We start from the raw sequence: 23,225 nt of genomic DNA, 5'->3' as shown, positions 1-23,225 counted from the left end.
GGCCGGGTAACCTGCGACCAGGGCATGTGCCTGTGACCGGAATCGAACCCGGGACCCTTCAACCCGCAGGCCGACGCTCTAGCCACTGAGCCACACTGGCCGGGCTGCATGTTCTAATCGGATTGGGAGAGCCGTGCCTCCCTGTCCCCTGAAGCCGTCCCAGAATTCCAGGCGCTGGCTCAATGCCCAAGGGGTCCTGGTCCGGACGCCAGGCCGAGGGACCCACAAGCCTGTGTATCCACTGGTGCGGGTTCATCCGCCCCTCCCCTGGTCACCCCCCCACCCCCCACGCCATCTCACTGATAAAAACAGACCAATGAATGGCCCCCTGGGGAGCAGTTCCCACCTCGACCCGCCGAGTTAAGACGCCCACACTGCGCCCACAGGGCACCATGGCTTTTATTCATTTGTTCCTGAAGGCGGGGGGGGGGGCCCACAGCCACAGAGGGGCCCCTGGTCCCGGGGTCGGGGGGCAGGTGGGGGTCCAGCCAGGTGTGTCCAGGACGCCGGAGAGGACCTCACGCCGGTGGGAGGGCGGGCAGCACCTTCCCCGTGCAATGGCCAAAGCCCACGCGGTAGCCGTCCCCCTGGCAGTGTCCTGGAACAGAGGGGGCAGGGCAGGGGTCAGCGGCGGCCGCTGGGGGCACGGGAACCAGAGGCTGGGCAGCCGCAACGACAGCCGTCACGGAGCCCGGCCCGGGGCAGGCGGGCGCCGACGGGAGGACAGACGTGCGTTTTCCACGGGAGGACAGCCCGTCGCAGCCGCCGGGGGCCTTCGAGGTGGGACCCCGGGCCCCAACCCCCCTCACAGACCCTCGGGAAACACCCCGAGGGGCTGCACAGCTTCCCGCGTGGGTTTGGGTTTAGCCTGAAGCGAGAGGCCCGCGTTCAAAGCCTGGCTTCCCCACCGTGACCTTGGGTCTCCGCCCTAAGGCTCAGTTTCCCCATATGTGAAATGGGTTCAATGAGCAAGCACAGCCGTCAGGGAGGACTGTCGCCAAGATGAGATGGACACACAGAAAACTGAGCTCGGCCCCCTCACCTGGGAACAGGAGTAACGGCCCCCGTCTCTCAGGCACACGAGGATCCGATGAAATGCCCCGCGTAGCGCCCCCCCCCCCAGCACATGCTGGCCTACAGAATAGATGCCCCACTGGCGTTAGTGCCATTCATTGAATCCCCTCTCACCCTGAAGGATATTTTGAGGGGAAGACAGAGAGGAGGGTCCGGCACCTCTAGACAAGGGTTAGAGGAGAGAAGGCAGCCAGGCGCTGAGAGGGCAGAAAGGCGGGAACATCTGAGCTGGGCGTTGACGGGTGCGTAGGAGTTCGCCGGGAAGGGCATGCCAGACAGAGGGAACAGCATGTGCAAAAAGCACAGGCTGCGTTTGCTTCCTGAATGCAGACGGCGATGACATCCTCTCACTCCACCCCTCTACTCGGTCCCGGTGGGCAAAGCTGGCCCCCACCGCCCCCTCCCCCGTCTCACAGACACCCGGACCCAGGTCTCCGCCAAGTCCAGATCGACGGCGACCTGACACTGTTTTTTCACACTGCGCAGGGAGCCGGGGACGGAGCAGGGCATCCCGGGCCTTTGTGGTCTGGGAGGGTCCGATGGAGAACCCCTGGGGCCCCAGGCTGGGGTGAGGGACAGAGCGAGCAGACATGGGGATGCGGGAGGCGGGCCGAGCCAGGCAGACGGCCGCCCAGCCGATGGCACAGCGCACACAGGCAGGAGACGGCACAGCGCACACAGGCAGGAGACAGCACAGCGCACACAGGCAGAAGATGGCGCAGCGCACAAAGGCAGGAGACTGCGCAGCGCACACAGGCAGGAGACGGCGCAGCGCACACAGGCAGGAGACTGCGCAGCGCACACAGGCAGGAGACGGCGCAGCGCACACAGGCAGGAGACGGCGCAGCGCACACAGGCAGGAGACGACGCAGCGCACACAGGCAGGAGACGGCACAGCGCACACAGGCAGGAGACGGCACAGCGCACACAGGCAGGAGACAGCACAGCGCACACAGGCAGGGGACGCCCGCACCTGTGATGACGACTTCGTCCCCGTCCTGCAGGAACCGCCGGGTCTGCCCGTTGCCCAGCTCGATGGGCTTCGTGCCGCGCCAGGACAGCTCCAGCATGGAGCCGAAGCTATCTGGCTCCTGCGGACAGAAAAGGCAGGAGGTGTCACAGGGCCTCGTGGGCGTGGCTCCGTGGCTGAACGTTCACCTACGAACCAGGAGGTCAGGGTTCGATTCCCGCTGGGGCACAGGCCCGGGTTTCGGGCTCCATCCCCAGTGTGAGGCGTGCAGGAGGCAGCCGATCCATGACTCTCTCTCATCATGGATGTTTCTCTCCCTTCCTCTCTGACATCAATAAAAATATATTTTTAAGAAAAGAAAGAAGAAAAACAAAGAAAGTATCACAGGGACCCACCTCTGGGTGAGCCTGTCGGCTCCGGCAGGGACAGGACCTGGGAGCCCGGGGCGGGGGCGGGGGATCTGGGCCCCCCCCAGACCCTGCCTTGGTGGAACCCCACGGGAACGCCCTGGGGGGATGCCAGGCCCCGCCCCCCACTGGGGACAAGAGGCTGCAGTCGGGACCTGGCTGGAAGGGACTGGCCAATGCACCTCCCTCCTCAACCCCCCCTCCCCCCGGCAAGGCACCATCTCTGGGGTTCTGAGACCCCACCCTGGCCTGCCAGTGGCACGGGGATGGGGGTGGGGCGGGGCGGGGAGGGGAGACCACAGCAGCCGGGCCACCCCATCCTGGGAGCGCGCAGTGTGGGACGGTGACACCACACACTCAGGCTGCTTCTCCCCCCTCCCTCCCCCCCACCCCCCAACCCCGCCTGACAGACACAGCCTCCTGCTCCCACGCCCGTCTCTTTCCTTCGGAATTTGTAATTATGAATATTTTTTATTTTTATTTTTTAATTTCAGAGAGGAAGGGAGAGGGAGCAAGAGAGAGGAACAGCCATGATGAGAGAGAATCATGGATCGGTCGCCTCCTGCACACCCCACACTGGGGATGGAGCCCGCCACCCGGGCCTGTGCCCTGAGCGGGAATCGAACCCTGACCTCCTGGTTCCTAGGTCCACGCTCAGCCCCTGAGCCCCGCCGGCTGGGCCCTTTCGCCCTGCGTTTGGAAAGGAAGCCCCTCCCCCACCCAGACGTGCAGGAAGCCGAGTAGGACAGAGGCGTCCACACGCCCGCCGGGGGGTGAGCCGGGGCCCTGGGGGCTGCGTGGGGAGCAGGGAGGGGGCGTGGGGGGCTGGATCGGCGTGAGGTGGGCACTCACCGGCCCGCTGATGGTTCCGGAAGCCAGCAGGTCCCCGGGCCGCAGGTTGCAGCCGTTGACGGAGTGGTGCGTGAGCTGCTGCAGCATCGTCCAGTACATGTGCTGCGGGCGAGGGCGGGGGGGGGGGGGGGGGGGGGCGGGGGGATGGGCCCTCACACAGCCAGGCCTGCACAGCGGCCCCCCGGCTTCCTCCAGGCCCCCCGGATTCCCCCCCACACCGCACCCGCTCTCCCAGGTTCCTCTGGGCCATGACAGCTGTCCTGCACAGCAGCCCAGGGACCACCCCCCTCTGTGCCAGCCCTGCACCCCCCACCCTCCCCCACAGCCTCAATGTGCAGCCCACTCCTCTGTCCCTAAGGACACTCTGCCCCTCAAGTGCCCCCCGAGCCCAGGGGCACAAGGTCCTCATCACGGCAGAGGCCCCTCGTGAGCAAAGACCCCAAGTTCTTTCTCCCACCCAGGGCCTCGGAACAAGGCACCTGCAGGGAGGTGGGGGGGGGGGCGGGACCATGTGCCCCTCCCACAGGCTCAGGTGCAGGGTCCTCCCACACCTCCCCACGTCCACAGTGTCTGAGATCTGCCACCCCCAGAGCCACCCGTCCAGGCAGAGGACTGACTGACTCCTCAGAAACGACTCTTGCCCGGCCGGCGTGGCTCAGGGGTTGAGCCCCGACCTATGAACCAGGAGGTCACGGTTCAATTCCCGGTCAGGGCACAGGCCCGGGTTGCGGGCTCAATCCCCAGTGGGGGGGCGTGCAGGAGGCAGCCAATCCGTGATTTTCTCTCATCATTGATGTTTCTCTCTCTCCTTTCCTCTCTGAAATCAATTACAAAATATATTAAAAAAAAAAAAAAAAGAAGTTCAGCCCTGGCCGGTGTGGCTCAGTGGATGGAGCGTCATGTGAACCGAAGGGTCCCGGGTTCGATTCGGGTCAAGGGCATGTATGTCGGTTGCAGTCCGGGTCGTGCGGGAGGCAACCATGCGATGTGTCTGTCTCCCCCTCTCCCTTCTACTCTCCCTAAAAATCAATGGGAACATTATCCTCAGGTGAGGATTAAAAAAATAATAATTAATAAATTTCTGAAAAAAGAAGTTCACTTAAAAAAAAAAAAAGTCACTCTGACCCATCCAGCCCCTAGCTCAGCGGTTCTCAACCTGTGGGTCGCGGCCCCTTTGGCGGTCGAATGACCCTTTCACAGGGGTCGCCTGAGACCATCCTGCAGATCGGATATTTACATGACGATTCACCACAGCAGCCACATGACAGTGATGAAGTAGCCACGGAAATAATGTCATGGTTGGGTCCCAACAGGAGGAGCCGTATTTAAAGGGCCGGAAGGTTGAGAACCGCTGCCCTAGCTGGACAGAAGCCGACACTAGACCCTCCGGGAACATGTGTGGTTTCCCAGGAAATCCCTGGCCTCCCTCTGAAGGACCTCGTGACCCAGGGCCGGCTCCGTGGCGCCCACAGGCGACCCGCCAGCGTCTCCCTACACGGACGCTGCTCCCGGTTCCCGCCAGAGGGAACGGCTCCCCTGGTCCCTCCCGTCCGTCCGTCCGTCCATGGCTGGCCCAGCGCCCACGCTTACCTTAAAATTGGACTTGCAGATGGGAACGCCCTGGCTCATTCCCTCTCCTGTGGGAGAGACGGGGAACATGGACAGAGAGACTCACTTCTGTCCATTCAGAAGGAATAAAACCAAAAAACCCCAATAAAAACCACCTTGTAGGGTGGACTTTGTGGCCTGAGCTGCCCATCGCCCAACCTCATGTTTGCCTAACGCGTCCCAGAAGCCATGAGCGCGGCCCTGGTCGGAGCTCAGTTGGCCAGGGCACACACAGGGATCAACCAGGGCCCGGCCGGCGGGGCTCAGGGGCTGAGCGTCGACCTATGAACCAGGAGGTCAGGGTTCGATTCCCAGTCAGGGCACAGGCCCGGGTGGCGGGCTCCATTCCCAGTATGGGGCGTGCAGGAGGCAGCCGGTCCAGGATTCTCTCTCATCATCAATGTTTCTCTCTCTCTCCTTCTCCCTTCCTCTCTGAAATCAATTAAAATATATTTTCGAAAAGAAAAAAAAAAAAAAAGACATGTCTCTAAGGCTGCAGCAGGAGATACCTCCCCCCACCCCCCTGCTGGCCCCCGAGCTCAGGAGCCCTGAGCCCCTGGCCACACCCTCCAACCCTGGATGGTACCTCTCAGGGCGACAGAGAGTTTGATGTCGAACGTGTAGGGCTGGTCATGGCAGAGATACGGCAGTGGCTTGGGGTCCTGGGAGGGCAGAGCACACAGAGGGTCAGTGGTGGGGAGAAGGGGTGGAGGGGAGCTCAGCGGAGGACACGGGGTAGAGGGGCAGCTCTCCAGGGACCCAGCGCCAGGTCCCTGGTCCGTGAGAGGTGAGGGTGGTCCCATGAGCCAGACTCCAGGGAACGCGAGGCCGAGGGAGGGGCAGGTCAGAGGTGCAGGGGCCAAAGCAGGGGCGCCCCTGACAGGCAGGGAGGGGCCAGGTTAGCCTGGCTCAGTGGTTGAGCGTCGTCTTTGACCTATGAACCAGGAGGTCACGGTTCGATTCCGGTCAGGACACATGCAGGAGGCAACCAATCCATGATTCTCTCTCATCAGTGATGTTTCTCTCTCCTTTCCTCTCTGAAATCGATTAAGAATATATTTAGCCCGGCTGTGGTGGCTCAGTGGATTGAGCGTTGTCCCATGGACCAAGAGGTCCTGGGTTCGGTCCCCAGTGTGGGGCATGCAGGAGGCAGCCGATCCAGGATTCTCATCATTGATGATTCTCTCTCTCTCCCTTCCTCTCTGAAATCAATAAAAATATTTTTTAAAAAAGAACAGAAAAATAAAAGAGCCATAGCTGGTGTGGCTCAGTGGGTAGAGTGTCGGCCTGCGGACTGAACGGTCCCAGGTTCGATTCCCGGTCGGGGCACAGGCCCGGGTTGCGGGCTCGATCCCCAGTGTGGGACATGCAGGAGGCAGCCGATCCAGGATTCTCTCTCATCATTGATGTTTCTCTCTCTTCCTCTCCCTTCCTCTCTGAAATCAATAAAAAATATATATATTTTTTAAAAATAATAAAAATAAAGGAAAAACGTTGAGTAATCAATGGTTCGGAAGTGGCCAGAGTCCCGCCGGTTGAGCCCAGGTGGTGACCGGGAAGGGCTGGTGTAGAGGGAGGTGTCTGGGTGCAGGGGCGCAGAGGGGGTTGGGGGCGGGGTGGGGCCCGAGCAGGGAGATGCCGGGGCAGGTGTGGAGGACGGAGTCACGTGGCCACAGCCCAGGACGGGAGACGCAGGGAAACTGGGCCAGGGCACTGGCCGGGGGTCACAGGGCGCTGGGGGAGGCCACGCGGGGAGGGGGCGGGGGAGCGAGGGTGAGAGGAGGCCGGACATCAGCTCCAGGACCAGCTCCCAGTGCATTCTCCCCCGCGGCCCCCAGGGGGCGCCATCGCAAGACAATACCAGCCGCCGGGTGCGTTGTGCAATGCGGTGGCCCTGGCAGGGACTCCTTGTCCTGCCAAATGCCAGGTCCCCTGGCCTCAGAGGGAGGGTTCCGAAGGTTATAAAACGGTGTGTTTTCCACCAAAATAACTGTGCTCGGGGAGGGGGGGCGGGCCGGGAAAGCACAAGCGGAGTGATGGGCGCCTGCCTGGAGGTCACGGTGGGCAGAGGGCCGGGGTGCGGGGCTCCCTGCGGACGGGCGCTCACCTGCTCCGGGTTGGGCACCACGAAGGGCATGAGGGCCTCCATGGGCACCACCCACGGGGAGATGGTGGTTGCGAAACTCTTCCCCAGGAACGGCCCCAGCGGCACGTACTCCCACCTCTGAATGTCTCGGGCTGTGGGAGGAGGGCGGGCAGGGCTGACCCAGGCTGCCCGGACCTCGGCCCCCGGCTCCCTCCTCCCCTGACCCCGGGGCAGAGGTGCCCAGCACGCCGCCCCCACTAGGCCCCACCCAGGCTGCCCGGACCAAGGGCTATCGGCCTCGGATGCCCAGGACAGAGGTCCTTTGGGGGGGTCACTGTGCTGGGATGACCCGGCAGGCGGGATGGTCCCCCGTGAAGGGGCCGGACGCTCCCAGGCCCCGTCTCCCTCCCGCACGGGCCTGGGGTGGAGGCAGTTCGGAAGCTGGGCTGCTGAGTTTGATGGAAACGGTAGCTCAGCAACTAACGGGGACCTCTCTGTGCCTCAGTGCCTCATCTGCAAAATGGGGATGATAAGATCCCCAGGAGGCCCGGCCAGTGTGGCTCAGGGGTTGAGTGGTGACCTAGGACCCAGGAGGTCACGGTTCGATTCCCCATCAGGGCACAGGCCCGGGTTGTGGGCTCCATCCCCAGTGGGGGGCGTGCAGGAGGCAGCTGATCCCTGATTCTCTTTCATCACTGATGTCTCTCTCTCTCTCTCCCTTCCTCTCTGAAATCAATAAAAATATGTATAAAAAATATCACCAAGCCCTAGCCAGTGTGGCTCAGTGGATAGAGCATCAGCCTGCGGACTGAAGGGTCCCGGGTTCGATTCATATCAAGGGCACATGCCCGATCGCCAGTGGGGGGCCTGCAGGAGGCAGCCGATCCATGATTCTCTCATCATGGATGTTTCTCTCTCTCTCCCTCTCCCTTCCTCTCTGAAATCAATAAAAACATATTAAGAAGTATCGCCAGGAGGCATTCGGACGCCACACACAGTGCTCAGACCTGTTAGCTGTGCCGTCAGCCGTGTCCCGTCCGCGGAGGGGAACGCCGGGGCTCAGAGCGGAGAAGTCTGTGTGGGACCCACGCCCACACCCCGGGCTTCCCGAGCCAGCACCGCACCCAGGGACCCAGCGGGGCTCTGGGAAAACGCCCCAGACACCCCGTTTCCGCCGGGAGCGGAGGTCTGCAGGGGGCAGCCCCACTCACCGCTCCAGTCGTTCATCAGGACCATCCCGAAGATGTGCTCCTGCGCCTTGGAGATGGGGATCGGCTCCCCCAGGCGGTTCCCGGGGCCTACGAAGAAAGCCTGCCGCGGGGGAGGGGGGAGGGTCTGGGCTCACCGGGCGCCCCAGGTCGCGCGCCTGGAGGGCAAAGGTCAGGCCTGTCCGAGGCCCCGAATGCAGGGTTTCTGACGGGGGCGGAAGTGGGATATGGGGGACCAGCTAGAACCGTAAGACATAGCGATCACGCTCTCGCAACCGCGATTGTGCTGCTCTGAGTAGAGGAGGCGCCTTCTGGCCTGATGGGAGCTGCAGTGGGACCTGGGAGCTCACCTGGAAGTGCAGCCCATCCTCCCCACCAGGAGCTGCCTGTTACCATGGAAACATGACAACCTGGTTGCAGAAACCAGGGCCCCCAGCCCTTTGAGGACCCCCAGCCTTTGCAAACCCCCAACCCTTTGCATACCCACAGGCCTTTGCAGACCCCCAGCCCTTTGCAAACCCCCAGCCCACATTACCTGTGCACCGCCCCCCTGGCCCACCCTTTGCCTACTTCCCATGCCATCTCTGTCCTTCTCCCCAGTGTAAGCAGCCGCCTGTGGTGGGGGCAGAGCAGATGTTTGTGGGTGACCTGCTGCTCCCCACGCTGCCGGCGGGATTGGCATCAACGCTCACAGACGATGCCAGCCTGTCTCGGCCGCATCGGCTCAGGGAGGGACAGGCGGCCGGACCCCTTGGTTGTCCGGTTCTATTTCTAAGTCGTGTGCTTAGACGACTCCATGGCCGCCTCGGGGAGCCGGGGCACTCCAGCCCATGACCCTTCGGATCAGCCCTGAACGCCAGGCACAGCAGCCGCCTGGCTCCTGCCCTGCTGCCCGCCACAGCTCAGCATGGCAGGACCCGACGGCACGTGAGGCTGGTGGCAACTGAGGGGATCAGCCCCGGCAGGTGTGGCTCAGTGGATAGAGCGTCAGCCTATGGACTGAAGGGTCTGGGGTTCGATTCCAGTCAAAGGCAAGTATCTGGGTTGCAGACTCGATCCCCGGCCCTAGACAGGGCATGTGCTGGAGGCAACCAATCGATGTGTGTCTCTCACATCGATGTTTCTCTCTCTCTGTCTCTCCCCACCGCCCTGCCACTCTCTCTAAAAGTGAATGGAGCCCGGCTGGCACGGCTCAATGGTTGAGCATCGACCTGTGAACCAGGAGGTCACGGTTCGATTCCGGGTCAGGGCATAGGCCCGGGTTGCGGGCTTGATCCCCAGCGGGGGGGCGTGCAGGAGGCAGCCCATCCATGACTCTCATCACTGATGTTTCTATCGCTCTCTCCCTTCCTCTCTGAAATCAATAATATATATATATATATATATATATTTTTTTTAAAAATCAATGGAAAAAATATACTCAAGTGAGGATTCACCCACAAAAAAAGGGAAAAAAATAATTATTTGTGTAAAATGAAAAGGCTGCCTCCAAAACGCAGCCAAGAAGCCAGTGGCGTGTACCCTCCCCACCCAAGCCCACCACCCACCTCCCTGGGGAGAAAAGCACCCCCAACACAGTGGCCAGGAGCCAGCAGAACAGCCACACGGCATGGGGGCAACCTGGGGCGACGCCCGTCAACAGCACAGAGTCACGGTGACATTTGCAAAAGCAGAACCGGAGTCCTATTTGCTGAGTGATGAGTGTTTACACATGGCAAACATCTCCTCCAGGTCAGACAACAGACCCAGGGCCCCGGCTGAGAGCGGATCGCACCGCAGCCAAGACCAGGGGCCCTCCCCTCCCCTCCCCGGCTCTGCACCGGGAAGCCCCTGCCCGCAGCGTCCTCCCTCCGTGCACCCGGAGAGAAGGCCCGCCCCAACCTGGGCTCGGAGGGTCTGGGCTGGGAGACCTGCTCTGGGGTCCACGGGGCACCGTGGCTACGGCAGCAGGAGGCAGCGGGCCGGCTGAGAGGGCCTCGCTGGGCCTGGGGGGCCCCCGGGCGGTGCCCACACATTTCCTTCTCAGGACAGAGTCGAAATAGACCAGCAGGCAGGACCGGACAGACCGGGAGCTCCTGCTGCCTCCAGCCGACCTGGACTTCCACAGCCACAGCCCTGGGGCGGGGGGGGGGGCCCACACCCCTTCTCCTCCACCTGCCGTGAGTGGACACCCAGAGCTTCCCCAGGCCTCGCCTAAACCATGGGCGTGGCTATGAAAAGTCCCTCCATGCCCTGGCCGGTGTGGCTCAGTGGACTGAGCATCAGCCTGCAGACCAAAGGGTCCTGGGTTCGATTCAGGTCAAGGACACACACTTGCTTGCAGGCTCCTCCCAGGCCCGGGCCCTGGTCAGGGCGCATGCAGGAGGCAACCCATCGATGTGTCTCTCTCACATCGGTGTTTCTCTCTGTCTCTCCCTCCACTCTCTCTCTCTCTCTTTTTTTCTTATATATTTCTTTATTGATTTCAGAGAGGAAGGGAGAGAGAGATAGAACCATCCATGATGAGAGAGAATCATTGGTCGGCTGCCTCCTGCACGCCCCCCACTGGGGACCGAACCCACAACCCAGGCCTGTGCCCTTGGCCGGAATCGAACCTGGGACCCTTCAGTCCGCAGGCCGATGCTCTATCCACTGAGCGACACCGGCCAGGGCTCCACCACTCTCTTTAGAAATCAATGGGAAAATATCCTTGGGTGAGGATTAACAACAACAAAATTCATTAATTAATTAAAAAATAATAAAATAATAGAAAAGAAAAGTGCCTCCATGAGGCAGGCTGTTCTCCCCGACTGGGCCAGGCTCCACCATGTGGTATCCAGCCATCGCTTCTTTTATCTTTTCTGTTTGTTTTGTGACTCCTCACGCAGGGATATTTTCTCCATTGATTTAGGGAGAGTGGGACGGAGGAGGGAAGGAGGGGGGAGGGAGAGAGGGAGAGAGAGAGAGAGAGAGAGAGAGAGAGAGAGAGGGGAACATCGATGAGAGAAAGACACATCGACTGGTTGCCTCCTGCATGTGCCCGAACGGAGCTGGGGATCAAACCAGCAACCCAGGTACGTGCGTGCCCTTGACCTGGCATTGAACCCCAAACCCTTCGGTGCTGGGGCCGACCACTGAGCCACACCGGCCGGGCCTGCCATCCTGGTTACGGAGAGCCCGTGCCGACACCACGCGGAGACCCCGAGGCCCCGCAGACGCTTACCATTTCCAACTCGATGTCCAAGAGTTTGCTGGGGCCGTACACGGGAGGCTTCGCTGCAATGACATCGGGGACAAGGGGCTGCCGTGAGGGCCAGGCCCGGGGACACGCGTGGGGACACGGGGCCGCGCGGGCGGGGCCTGGCCGCGGGGCACTCACAGTCATCCGGTCTCATCTGGCCCATGGGCCTGCGGATCGGCGTGCCCGACACCACGATGGAGGAGGCGCGGCCGTGGTAGCCCACGGGTAAGTGCAGCCTGGCGGAGGGAGGCAAAGGGCACCGGCGTCAGTGCCGTCGCGTGTGGCCGAAGACATGTCAGCATTCTTTTTTCAAAAAGATATATTTTTACTAGAGGCCCAGTGCACGAAATGTGTACAGGGTGGGGGGGGGGGTCCCTCAGCCCAGCCTGCACCCTCTCTAGTCCAGGATCCCTGGCTCCTAACTGCTCACCTGCCTGCCTGCCCGATCGCCCCTAACTGCCACCCCTGCCGGCCTGATCGCCCCTAACTGCCACCCCTGCCGGCCTGATCGCCCCTAACCGCCTCTGCCTGCCTGCCTGCCTGCCTGCCCCCAACTGCCCCCCCTGCCAGCCTGATCGCTCCCCCCTGCTGGCCTGGTTGCCCCCAACTGCCCCCCTTGCCAGCCTGGTCACTCCCAATTGCCCCCCTCCCCCCCCGCCGGCCTGGTTGCCCCATGCAGCCTGCTCTGCTGTTCATTCGTTTGGTCGTCCCTCATAACCCCCCTGCCGGCCTGCCCGCCCCATGCAGCCTGCTGTTTGGTCGTTACTGTTACTGTGACGGCGTCCCGGACAATTAGCAGAATCCTCTATTATTAGTACAGACTGCTTTCAGAAAGGAAGGGAGAGGGAGAGAGAGAGAAACATGGATGATGAGAGTCACTGATTGGCAGCCTCCTGCACGCCCCCTAGTGGGGACCGGGTGAGGATGGACAGAAATAAGAGATGAAGGGACTGCCCCCTGATCCCACAGCAGGTCCGGGCGGAGCTGAGAGGACCAGACGCTGAGACCTGAGACCGTTGTTTCCAGAAGGGGTGACACGTGATCGTCATCACGGTCGGTTTTTCCTTCAACTGGTTTTCGGAACCCCAGGGGGACTCGGCCACTCCCGGGACCGCGTGCCGCTGGGAGCGGAAGGACAGGCTCGGAACCGTCGGACCCGGGCCTGGGACGTACCAGTTGGGCATCAGGGCGTTGTCCTTGCCCCGGAACATGATCCCGACGTTCGCAGCGTGCTGCCGCGAGGAGTAGAAGTCCGTGTAGTCGCCTGCGGAGGGAAGTTGCGGGAGAGAGAGAGAGCCCATCGGGGACCCGGGCGCCTCCGGACAGAGAAGGGACATGCCAAGGACGGGGTGACAGCAGCCAGATGGAGGAACCAGGAGAGCCAGCTTCCTGGGCACCCCGTTCCGAGGGGCGGCAGGCGGGGGCACCCCCCACAGCAAAGCTCAGCACAAGATGGACACAAATGAGCTTAAAAAATGGTTTCAGACCGGCCAGCGTGGCTCAGTGGTTGAGCGCCGACCTAGGAACCAGGAGGTCAGGGTTCGATTCCCGGTCAGGGCACAGGCCCGGGTGGCGGGCTCCATCCCCAGTGGGGGGCGTGCAGGAGGCAGCCGATAAATGATTTTCTTTCATCATTGATTTTCTCTCTCTCTCCCCTTCTCTGAAATAAGAAATATATCAAAAAATAAATAAATACCCCGGCCAGCGTGGTAAGTGGTTGAATGCCGACCTACGAACCAGAAGGTCAGGGTTCGATTCCCGGTCAGAGCACAGGCCTGGGTGGCGGGCTCCATCCCCAGTGGGGGGCGTGCAGGAGGCGGCCAATCCATGATTCTCTCCCATCATTGATGTTTTTCTCTCTCTCTCTCCCTTTAGCTCTCCCTTCCTCAATTAAATCAATAAAAATGTATTTTTTAAAAATGCAATCAAGCCGTAGCCAGTTTGGCTCAGTGGATAGAGCGTCGGCCTGTGGACTGAAAGGTCCCGGGTTCGATTCCGGTCAAGGGCATGTACCTTGGTTGCGGCACATCCCCAGTGGGGGGCGTGCAGGAGGCAGCTGACCGATGTTTCTCTCTCATCGATGTTTCTAACTCTCTATCCCTCTCCCTTCCTCTCTGTAAAAAATCAATAAAATATATTTTTAAAATGCAATCAATAAAGATATGTTTAAACAATTAAAAAAAAATAGAACATTATGTCAGAACTCCTCACTGAGAAACAAACAATACACAAGAGCTCGAGCCTTCGAATCGGCCCGAGTTGGTGATGGGAGGGGGGGGTCCCAGCCCCAGAGCCCCTCCCACCAGGAAGCAGGGACCGGCCACGCTGGCCCAGGAGGCCGCCCGAGCAGGGACTCACCGATGGCAGCCGGGAGGTGCATGGTGGCGAGGGCCTGGGGGACCAAAGCACTGAAACAGAGCCAGGGGTTTCAGGGTCAAGCGCGTGGCGAGCCAAGGTGCCCGCTGGGGGTGGCCACCCGCAGGCTCAGCCCAGCCCCTCCCAGAATCCTGTGCGTGCTGCCAGGCCGGGCTGGACCAGGGAGGGGTCCACCCACTAAAGCCCAGATGCCTCCTCACTGGCTCCGGGTCTCATTCTAGGAATCGAGCTAAAGCCCTCGACTCGGAACCAGACAGGGACACGGACGGCCCGGCCGGTGTGGCTCAGTGGTGGAGCGTTGGCCTAGGAACCAGGAGGTCAGGGTTCGATTCCCAGTCAGGGCACGTGCCCGGGTTGTGGGCTCGATCACTACTGTGGGGCCTGCAGGAGGCAGCCAATCCATGATTCTCTCTCATCATCGATGTTTCTTTTTTTTTCGTTTCTTTTTTCTCTCTATTTATTTATTTATTTATTACTTTTTTTTCTTTTTTTCCATCATTGACATTTCTATCTCTCTTTCCTTCTCCCTTCCTCTCTCTGAAATCAATAAAAATATATTTTAAAAAAAACCCTGCCCTAACCGGTGTGGCCCAGTGGATAGAGCGTCGGCCTGCAGACTCAAGGGTCCCAGGTTCGATTCCGGTCAAGGGCATGTACCTTGGTAGCGGGCACATCGCCAGTGGGGGGTGTGCAGGAGGCGGCTGATCGATGTTTCTCTCTCATCGATGTTTCTAACTATCTATCCCTCTCCCTTCCTCTGTGTAAAAAATCAATAAAATGTATTTAACAAACAAACAAACAAACTTAGCCGTAGCTGGTTTGGCTCAGTGGTTGAGCATTGACCTATGAACCAGGAGGTCAGGGTTCAAACAGTCCGAGCCCGTTTGCCGCAGTAGATAGAGCGTCAGTCTGTGGACAAAGGTCCTGGGTTCGATGCCGGTCAAGGACACAGGCCTGGCTTGCGGGCTCAATCCCCAGTGTGGGGCATGCAGGAGGCAGCCGATCCATGATTCTCTCTCATCATGGATGTTTCTATCTCTCTCTCCCTCTTCCTTCCTCTCTAAAATCAATAAAAATATATTTTAAAGATAACCACACAAATGTATTAAAACAACTTCTTTAAAAAAAGGACCGGCGGATGCTGATGAGGCAGGACGAGGGCCAGTGGCCAGGGGTAATTCAGTCCCCCCCGGAGCCCCGCCACTGACGGGCAGCCCGGGCAGGGGGTCCCCGAGGCCAGGGCAGCCCTGCGGTGACTGCGAATGGTCCCGGCTGTCACGTCACCGCCCCCCTCCCCGCCCCGCCCCCCACATCCACGCGCGAGCTCCTCACCGCTTGCGCAGCTCCGCGTCGTCCCGGAGCCTGGCCTGGCCGGCGGACAGCAGGTTCTGCAGGAAAGCGCGGGCCTCCTCCCAGGCGGCCTGGCCCAGCCCCATGAAGTTGTTGAGGGTTGGCTGCAACGGGGGAAGAGAGGGAGAGAGAGAGAAACATCAATGATGGGAGTCAGTGATTGGCAGCCTCCTGCACGCCCCCTCGTGGGGATAGAGTGAGGATGAACCAAATACGCAACCGAGGAGAGAGATGGAGGGACTGCTCCCTGATCCCACCAGCGGGTCCGGGGCGGAGCTGAGAGGACCGGGACCTCCTCCGTGGGATGGGAGAGAAGGTCACGGGTGGGACAGTGCCGGGCGGAGCCCCTCCTGCCCACAGGGGAGGCCGGCCTGCCCTCCAGGGCCCTGTCACTCCTCGCCTGGGCACGGCAACGCCCAGGACGCTCACTCTTAGCTCTGTCGCCTGTGCATCAAGGTGGGGAGAGGGCTCGGCTCTCCTGATGGGACTCAGCCCCTCACGGGCTCGCACACACAACGGGCAGAGCCGGGAGCCGCTGTCGGGACGCTGCTGGTGCCGCTCGGCCTGGCCCTCGGTGGGAGGTGGCTGTGTGGCTCCACCGGACTCTCCAGTCTGCGGTTATCACAGTCTATGCCAGCCATGGGCAAACTACGGCCCGCGGGCCGGATCCGGCCCGTTTGAAATGAATAAAACTATTAGAAAAAAAGACCGTACCCTTTTATGTAATGATGTTTACTTTGAATTTATATTAGTTCACACAAACACTCCATCCATGCTTTGGTTCCGGCCCTCCGGTCCAGTTTAAGAACCCATTGTGGCCCTCGAGTCAAAAAGTTTGCCCACCCCTGGTATGCACACCCCCATCAGTAAGTCAAGAAAAGGTTTCTTGCCTGGTCGGTGGGGCTCAGTGGTTGCTCGTCGACCTATGAACCTGGAGGTCACACTTTGATTCCCAATCAGGGCACATGCCCAGGTTGTGGGCTCGATCCCCAGGGTGGGGCGTGCAGGAGGCAGCCGACCCATGATTCTCTCTTATCATTGGTGTTCTTCTCTCTCTCACTCTCTCTCCCTCTCTCTCTCTCTCTCTCTCTCCCTTTCCCCCTTCCTCTCTGAAATCAGTACAAAATATATTTTTTTAAAAGAAAAAGAGCCCTAACCAGTTTGGCTCAGTGGATAGAGCGTCGGCCTGCAGACTGAAGGGTCCTGGGTTCGATTCCGGTCAAGGGCATGTACCTTGGTTGCGGGCACATCCCCAGTGCGGGGTGTGCAGAAGGCAGATGTTTCTCTCTCATCAATGTTTCTAACTCTCTATCCCTCTCCCTTCCTCGCTGTAAAAAAATCAATAAGATGTATTTTAAAAATAAATAAATAAAAGCAAAAAAGGAAAAGAGCCTAGCTGGTGTTGCTCAGTGGTTGAGCATTAACCTATGAACCCGGAGGTCACAGTTCAATTCACGGGTTGCAGGCTCGATTCCCAGTGGGGGGCGTGCAGGAGGCAGCTGATCCATGATTCTCTCTTATCATTGATGTTTCTGTCCCCCCCGGCCTTCCTCTCTGAAATCAGTAAAAATATTTTTTTTTTTTTAAAAGAAAAAGAGCACAGACAGTGTTGCTCAGTGGTTGAGCACTGACCTATGAACCAGAAGGTCATGGTTGGATTCCCGGACAGGGCACATGCCAGGAGGCACGAGAGAATCCATGATTCTCTCATCATTGGTGTTTCCCCCTCTCTATTCCCCTCTCCCTTCCTCTCTGAAATCAATAATTTTATACACACACACACACACACACACACACACACACACTGAGTGGCCAGATTATGATGACCACCCCATCAGTACAACGAAGTGAATTAGTTATGCAAATAATAGTAATAATAAAACCTTGAGAGTATTTGCTTAGGAAGTTCTCAATATTCTGTATTTTTGGAAGTGTCAATGAAGTACTGATGGGGTGGTCATCATAATCTGGCCACTCAGTGTGTGTATATATATATTTTAAAGCCATAGTCAGTTTGGCTCAGTGGGTAGAGCGTCGGCCTGTGGACTAAAGGGTCCTGGGTTCGATTCCTGGTCAGGGCACATGCCCGGGTTGTGAGCTCCACCCCCAGTAGAGGGTGTGTAGGAGGCAGCCAGTCCATGATTCTCTCTCATCATTGGTGTTTCTCTCTCTCTCTCCCTGCCTCTCTGAAATCAATAAAAATATATATTTTTTTAAAAAGCACCAGATCTTTAGGGGAGTGAAGTCACATCCCACAGGTGTGTACCCTGCAGGCTGCCAACATAGAGGGCACTGGGCCCAGCTGTCCCCCCCCCGCCCCCGGGGCTGTAGGTCCGGCTCTGCAGGGCCACTGGGATCGAGGCCACGCCATGTCGCCATGTCCTACCTGAACAAACACATCCTGGTGTTTGGAGAGGACGGGCCCGGTGAAGAGGTGCTTAATGACGCTCAGGTCCAGGATCTGGTCGCCGATGGCCACGCCGATCCTCGGTCTTGGCTGGGAGGAAGGCGGCACGGTCAGCGCAGGGAAAAGCCTCAGCTGAGCGGTGCTCAGCGACCCAGAGCGTCTGTCTGCTTAGGAACCCAAGGGCCCCCTGCAGAGGGACAAAGGGACTGGGTCCTCAGCACTGAACCCCAGCTTTCCGTGCCCCCCAAGGGGCTGAAACGGCTGCAGTGACAGCTTTCGATGAGGCCCAAAGGCCCTGGAATCTTCTGGAAGGCCAGAGGCCAAGCCCCCACCCCAGCACTCTTCAGAGGGCGGTGGGAAGGGGCGGTCTCCCCCAGATGTCCCTCGTGGCTGTCCCTGCAGATTCCCACAGGAAACAGGGGGGCGGGGGGCGGGGGAGCCTCGGGCCAGTGGCTGGATTGGTCGGAGCATCATCCTGTACAGCAAGCGTGTCCAACTCAGAGGCGAACGCGGGTCAAACAAGGTTTGCGTGGATGTGGCCGCAAAAAAACTAAAGCTTCCATTTTCATAGAACTAGGTTTGTTTCGATGGAGACGGGCTGAATGCAAAGGGCTGAGATAAATGAGTCACCGTGAACATAAAGTAATAAAATTTAATAAAAATTAATCTTTTTCCTTGAACATAAACTCACCAGACCCTGAGTCCCTGCACAAATGGATAAGCGTCACGCAGATAAACCTATTTCTCTCGTTCTCCGGAAGCGAGGTATTTCCTGTTGCCACACCAAGCAGGTCAGTCCCAGACTAAGGACGGGGCCACCAGCTTCTAGAACCTTCGCTGCCGGTGTCAGTGGGGAGAGACGGTGCGCCTGCGCGTGAGGCGCGTGAGGGACATGAATGCAACACGATGACAGTCATCAGTTATTAGCGAACCTTGTAGCTCATTGTTCATAATGATGTACAACAGGACATTGTAAAAAATAAGTGATGAAAATTTAATTAAAACCTTTCTTGCACACCGTTACATTGGCCGGGCCGCAAAAATACACATTGTGGGCCACATGCGGCCCGCGGGCCGCGAGTTGGACATGCTTGCTGTACACCAAAAGGTTGTGGGTTCAACCCATGGGCGTCAACCAATCCATGTCTTTTCTCTCACATCTATGTCTCTCTCTTTCTCCCTCTTCCTTCCTCTCCAAAATCAATAAAAGCCGCTCTGGCCGGTGTGGTTCATGGATAGAGCGCCGGCCTGTGGACGGAAGGGTCCCGGGTTCGATTCCGGTCAAGGGCACGGACCTCGGTGGCAGGCTCCTCCCCCGCCCGGGCCTTGGTCGGGTCGCATGCAGGAGGCAACCCATCGATGTGTCTCGCTCACATCGATGTTTCTCTCTGTCTCTCCCTCTCTCTCTAAAAATCAGTGGAAAAATATCCTCAGGTGAGGATTAACAAAACATACACACAAAAAAACAAAAACCACAAAATCAATAAAAGCAGATCGTCGGGTGAATATTAAAAAAAATAAAAACAAACAGCCCGGCCGGCGTGGCTCAGTGGCTGAGCGTCGACCTATGAACCAGGGGGTCAGGGTTCGATTCGAGGTCAAGGGCACCTGCCCGGGTTGCGGGCTCCATCTCCAGCGTGGGGCGTGCAGGAGGCAGCCGATCCATGATCCTCTCTCATCATGGATATGTCTCTCTCTCTCTCTCTCTTCCTTCCTCTCTGAAAAATCAATAAAAATATATTTTAAAAAAACACAGCTGAAGGGGACGGATCTGCAGGCCACTGGCCGCCCTGCCAGGGGCGTTGATTCCAGAAAAAGCCCGTCCCAGCACCCCACCTGCCTCTGGCCACAGCGTCCCCCCACCCCCACCCCCGTCATCGTTGGGTGCTCCCCGAAACAGTGAGGCCAGGACCTCGGGGACAAATACCAGGGCCTCGCAGCAGCTGGGGTGCTCACGGGGTTAGGGTTTAAGCTGCTCCCCCCCCCATTGTCTCTGCGCCCCCTGTGTCCCTGCAACCTCTGCCCAGGCCTGGCAGGTGCTCGGCCACAGGCCGGCTGTCCCAGACGGACAAATGGACGGAGGCACTGGCTGCAGGGTGGCCCCAGAGGCACCCTGCCTGGGGGCCAAAGGTCACCCTGGGGGCAGGGGCCCAGGCGGCACCCTGGGGTGCAGGCCGGGTCTGGGGTTCTGCGGTTTCACCTTGAAAGCTGGGAGCAGGCGTCTAAGCAACATGACCACCAACACCCGCAAAGGATTGGGGTTCCCCTCCCCGCCCCCCAGCCCCCAGCGCCCCCCACCCCCAGCCCGGGGCCGGTTCACCCCCGTTTGCCCATGAGCCCGTCTTCAGGGCTCACGTCCACCCAAGTCAGGCCACACGGCGGCTTCCAACCGGCATGCGTGTCGCAAGAATGTCCAACCGGCATGTCGCAAGGTTGGAAGGTCGCCGGGCCCGCCGCGCGAAGGGAGAGTGGGGTTCCTGGCCCCCCAGGGCGTCGGAGGGACCCCCAGCCCCGCGGCCTCGAAGCCCCGGACGACACGGGGCGCCCGCGCTCCGGGGACCCGGGGTCCCGCCGGCCTGGGAGCGCGATCGCCGAGGGCAGGGGCGCCCCCGATGCCCGCGGGGTCCCGGGGACAAGCTGCCCCGGCGGGCGACCTCCGTTTGCATCTCGTTCCCACGCAAACCTGCAGCGGCACCGGGAACCGCGGGCGCGCACGACCCGGTCCTCGGGTGCAGAGTGGGCCGGCCCCCCGCGCTCCTCGGGGCTCCTCGGGGCTCCCCGGGGCGCGCAGACGGCGCGGGGAGGCCCGAGCGGAAGGGGAGGGTCCCTCCCGAGTGAGGGGTCCAAGGTGAGGGGTCGCCCGCCCGCGCCCCCGGCTCACGTTGGCTGCGGTGGAGAAGACGCCGTAGGGCAGGTTGTGGATGGAGAAGTCCGAGTCCTCGGCCACCGGCACGAACGACATGCTGACGGGACCCGAGCCGCGAGCGGGACTCCGGACTCGGCGCCGGGGTCCGTCCGGCGGGAGCGCTCCTGAGGGCCCGCCCCCCCGACGTGACGGACAGCCCGCCGCTGACCACGCCCCCGGAAAGCCACGCCCAGCTAGCCACGCCCCTCGGCCGCCGCGATCCCGCTAACCACGCCTCCTGGCAGCCCCTTCCCCCCCGACCACGCCTCCATTCAGGTCCGCCTCAAAGGCCACGCCTCTCGCAGCTCCGTCCCCGCGGAACACGCCTCCCGGAAGCCCCGCCCAATTTGCCCCTATACTCCCGCCCCCTCCGACCACGCCTCCCGGAAGCCCCGCCCAATTTGCCCCTATACTCCCGCCCCTCCGGCCACGCCTCCCGGAAGCCCCGCCCAATTTACCCCCGATACTCCCGCCCCCTCTGTCCACGGCTCCGGAAGCCCCGCCTCGCCGACCGCGCCTCCCGGAAGCCCCGCCCACTGACCACGCCCCCGGGAAAAGCCCCGCCCCATGGGCCCAGCCATTCTCCCGCGGGCTATTGACTTGTTCAGTCTGCACAGGCCTGACCCTCCCCTTAAAGGCAGCAAGGTTTCATTCTGTGAGCATCTGGGTCAACACCCAGCAAAACACGGGGTACAGAGGGGCGCTCCATGATGCCTCAGGGATTGATTCAAAACTAGTGACGAAAGCAACCGACCCCTAGCTGATGTGGCCTGTTCTACCCGGGTGTGTGCGCGGGGGTGTGGCCATAAGATGACTGAAGGGGAAGATTTCATCGTTTTAAAATAGACCTGCCAACCCTCTAATTACATCTAAGTGTCTGAAAAGGCCAAAACTGTTGTGTTTGAAAATAAAAACCACTGGAAGTCACTAGCAAATACACTCTACTTCCTTTTCTCCTTTTCGGGGTGGGGGTATGTTGAACATGCCCGTTACAATGATAAAAAACAAAACAAAACAAAGATAGAGCATCGGCCTGCGGACTCAAGGGTCCCAGGTTCAATTCCGGTCAAGGGCATGTACCTGGGAGATGTGCAGGAGGCAGCTGATCAATGTTTCTAACTCTCCATCCCTCTCCCTTCTTCTCTAAAAAATCAATAAAATATATTTAAAAAAAAAACAAAAAAAGATTGCCTATCATCCCAGAAACCTCCATTCTTCATTTTCTTGTTACTTGTTACTTTGTGTTTTTTAAAAAAATATATTTTTATTGATTTGAGAGAGGAAGGGAGATAGAAACATCAGTGATGAGAGAGAATCATGGATCAGCTGCCTCTTGCACGCTCCGTACTGGGGATCGAGCCGCAACCTGGGCCTGTGGCCTTGACCAGCATCGAACCCGGGACCTTTGTCCACAGACGGACGCTCTATCCACTGCGGAAAACGGGCTCCGGCTGTTTGTTCCCTTTGCATGCACAGCATTTTCCCATCTTTGTGAACTTCACGAAGGGCAATTTTTCGGTCTGGCCCTAGATTTTTCTCCTGAACACTTTTCCCTGGGCCAAACAGGCTTCATTCCCGTCATTCTCACCGGCGGAGGAGGCTGCCATGCTTTGAATGGTGACAGTAATAGAGCAGTGGATGGAGATCTGTGTTGTGACTTACTGTTGGCGGGGATCTGCAACGTAATTTTGAATTACGTACGTACGCCGTGAGAGTGAGCACTCCTTGGTTTCTCTGTCTTTTTTTTATAATATACTGGAGGCCCGGTGCACAAAAATTTGTGCACTTGGGGAGGGAGGGGGGGTCCCTCAGCCCGGCCTGTGCCCTCTCCCAGTCTGGGACCCCTCGGGAGATAACGACCTGCTGGCTTAGGCCTGCTCCCGGGTGGCAGAGGGCAGGCCCAATCCCTAGGTGCAGCCCCTGGTCGGGCTCAGAGCAGGGCCATTTGGGGAGTTGGGGCACCACCCCATGTCATGCACAGAGCAGGGAGGATCAGGAGGTTGCGATGCCACCCTCAGTCACGCTCAGGGTAGGGCCGATTAGGGGGTTGGGGCACCGCCCCCTGTCACACTCAAGGCAGGGTCGATGGGGAGGTTGCGGCGCAACCCCCTGTCACGCACAGAGCAGGGCCAATCAGGGGGTTGGGGCGCTGGCCCCTGTCACTCACAGAGCAGAGCCCATCAGAGGGGTTGGGGCGCCGCCACTCTCACACTCAGGGCAGGGCCGAAGGGGAAGCTATGGCCCTACCCCATCACACACAGAGCAGGACCCGTTGGGGGGGGGAGAGGGGGTTGGGGCACCACACCCTGTCACACACAGAACAGGGCCGATCAGGGGGTTGGGGCACTGCACCCTGTCACACACAGAGCCGCAGAGCGATCAGGGGGTTGGGGAGCTCCCCCCTATCAGGCACAGAGCAGGACTGATCAGGGGGTTGGGGCGCCTTCCCCTGTCCGGAACAGAGCAGGGTGGATAGGGAGGTTGTGGCCCCGCCCCCTGTCGCACACAGAGCCGCAGGGCGATCAGGGGGTTCAGGGGGTTTGGGCACTGCCCCCTGTCACACTGATGCCGGTGCTGGGAGGCCTCGTGGCTCCGCTGATCCCCGTGCACTGGGTGTGTGTGGGGGGGGAGTGTCCCTCAGCCCAGCCTGCCCCCTCTCACATACTGGGAGCCCTCAGGCGTTGACCCCCATCACCCTCCAATCGCAGGATCGGCCCCTTGCCCAGGCCTGATGCCTCTGGCCTAGGCGTTCGGCCCGGGCA

The 23,225-nt window shown here is 59.9% G+C and overlaps 1 protein-coding gene across 1 annotated transcript; it reads right to left on the bottom strand.

Annotated features, from left to right (window-relative positions):
• Positions 1–381: 381 nt before the first annotated feature.
• Positions 382–20,611, bottom strand: FAH (fumarylacetoacetate hydrolase). The gene is made up of 14 exons (XM_059678351.1): positions 20,440–20,611; positions 17,538–17,648; positions 15,134–15,255; positions 13,784–13,833; positions 12,599–12,689; positions 11,564–11,661; positions 11,408–11,460; positions 8,209–8,308; positions 7,019–7,149; positions 5,498–5,573; positions 4,894–4,940; positions 3,304–3,405; positions 2,048–2,165; positions 382–598 (listed from the first exon to the last, which is right to left on the bottom strand). Exons 1-14 carry the CDS (start codon positions 20,518–20,520, stop codon positions 519–521), a joined length of 1,260 nt encoding a protein of 419 aa, XP_059534334.1. The 5' UTR covers positions 20,521–20,611; the 3' UTR covers positions 382–518.
• Positions 20,612–23,225: the final 2,614 nt, after the last annotated feature.

This window comes from Myotis daubentonii, chromosome 21 (genome assembly GCF_963259705.1).
Source record: "Myotis daubentonii chromosome 21, mMyoDau2.1, whole genome shotgun sequence".
NCBI classification, from domain to species: Eukaryota; Metazoa; Chordata; class Mammalia; order Chiroptera; family Vespertilionidae; genus Myotis; species Myotis daubentonii.
Note: the sequence above shows the minus strand (reverse complement) of the source record. Positions and strands in the feature narration are given on the sequence as shown.

Bases quoted from the DNA above. Each gene is read 5' to 3' on its own strand.
- FAH (XM_059678351.1), bottom strand. From the start codon at position 20,520: ATGTCGTTCGTGCCGGTGGCCGAGGACTCGGACTTCTCCATCCACAAC. The intron at 11,461-11,563 runs GTGAGTGCCCCG...ATGTCATTGCAG, and splicing joins CCAGATGAGACCGGATGACT to CGAAGCCTCCCGTGTACGGC. The intron at 5,574-7,018 runs GTGAGCGCCCGT...CTGCCCTCCCAG, and splicing joins TGGTGCCCAACCCGGAGCAG to GACCCCAAGCCACTGCCGTA.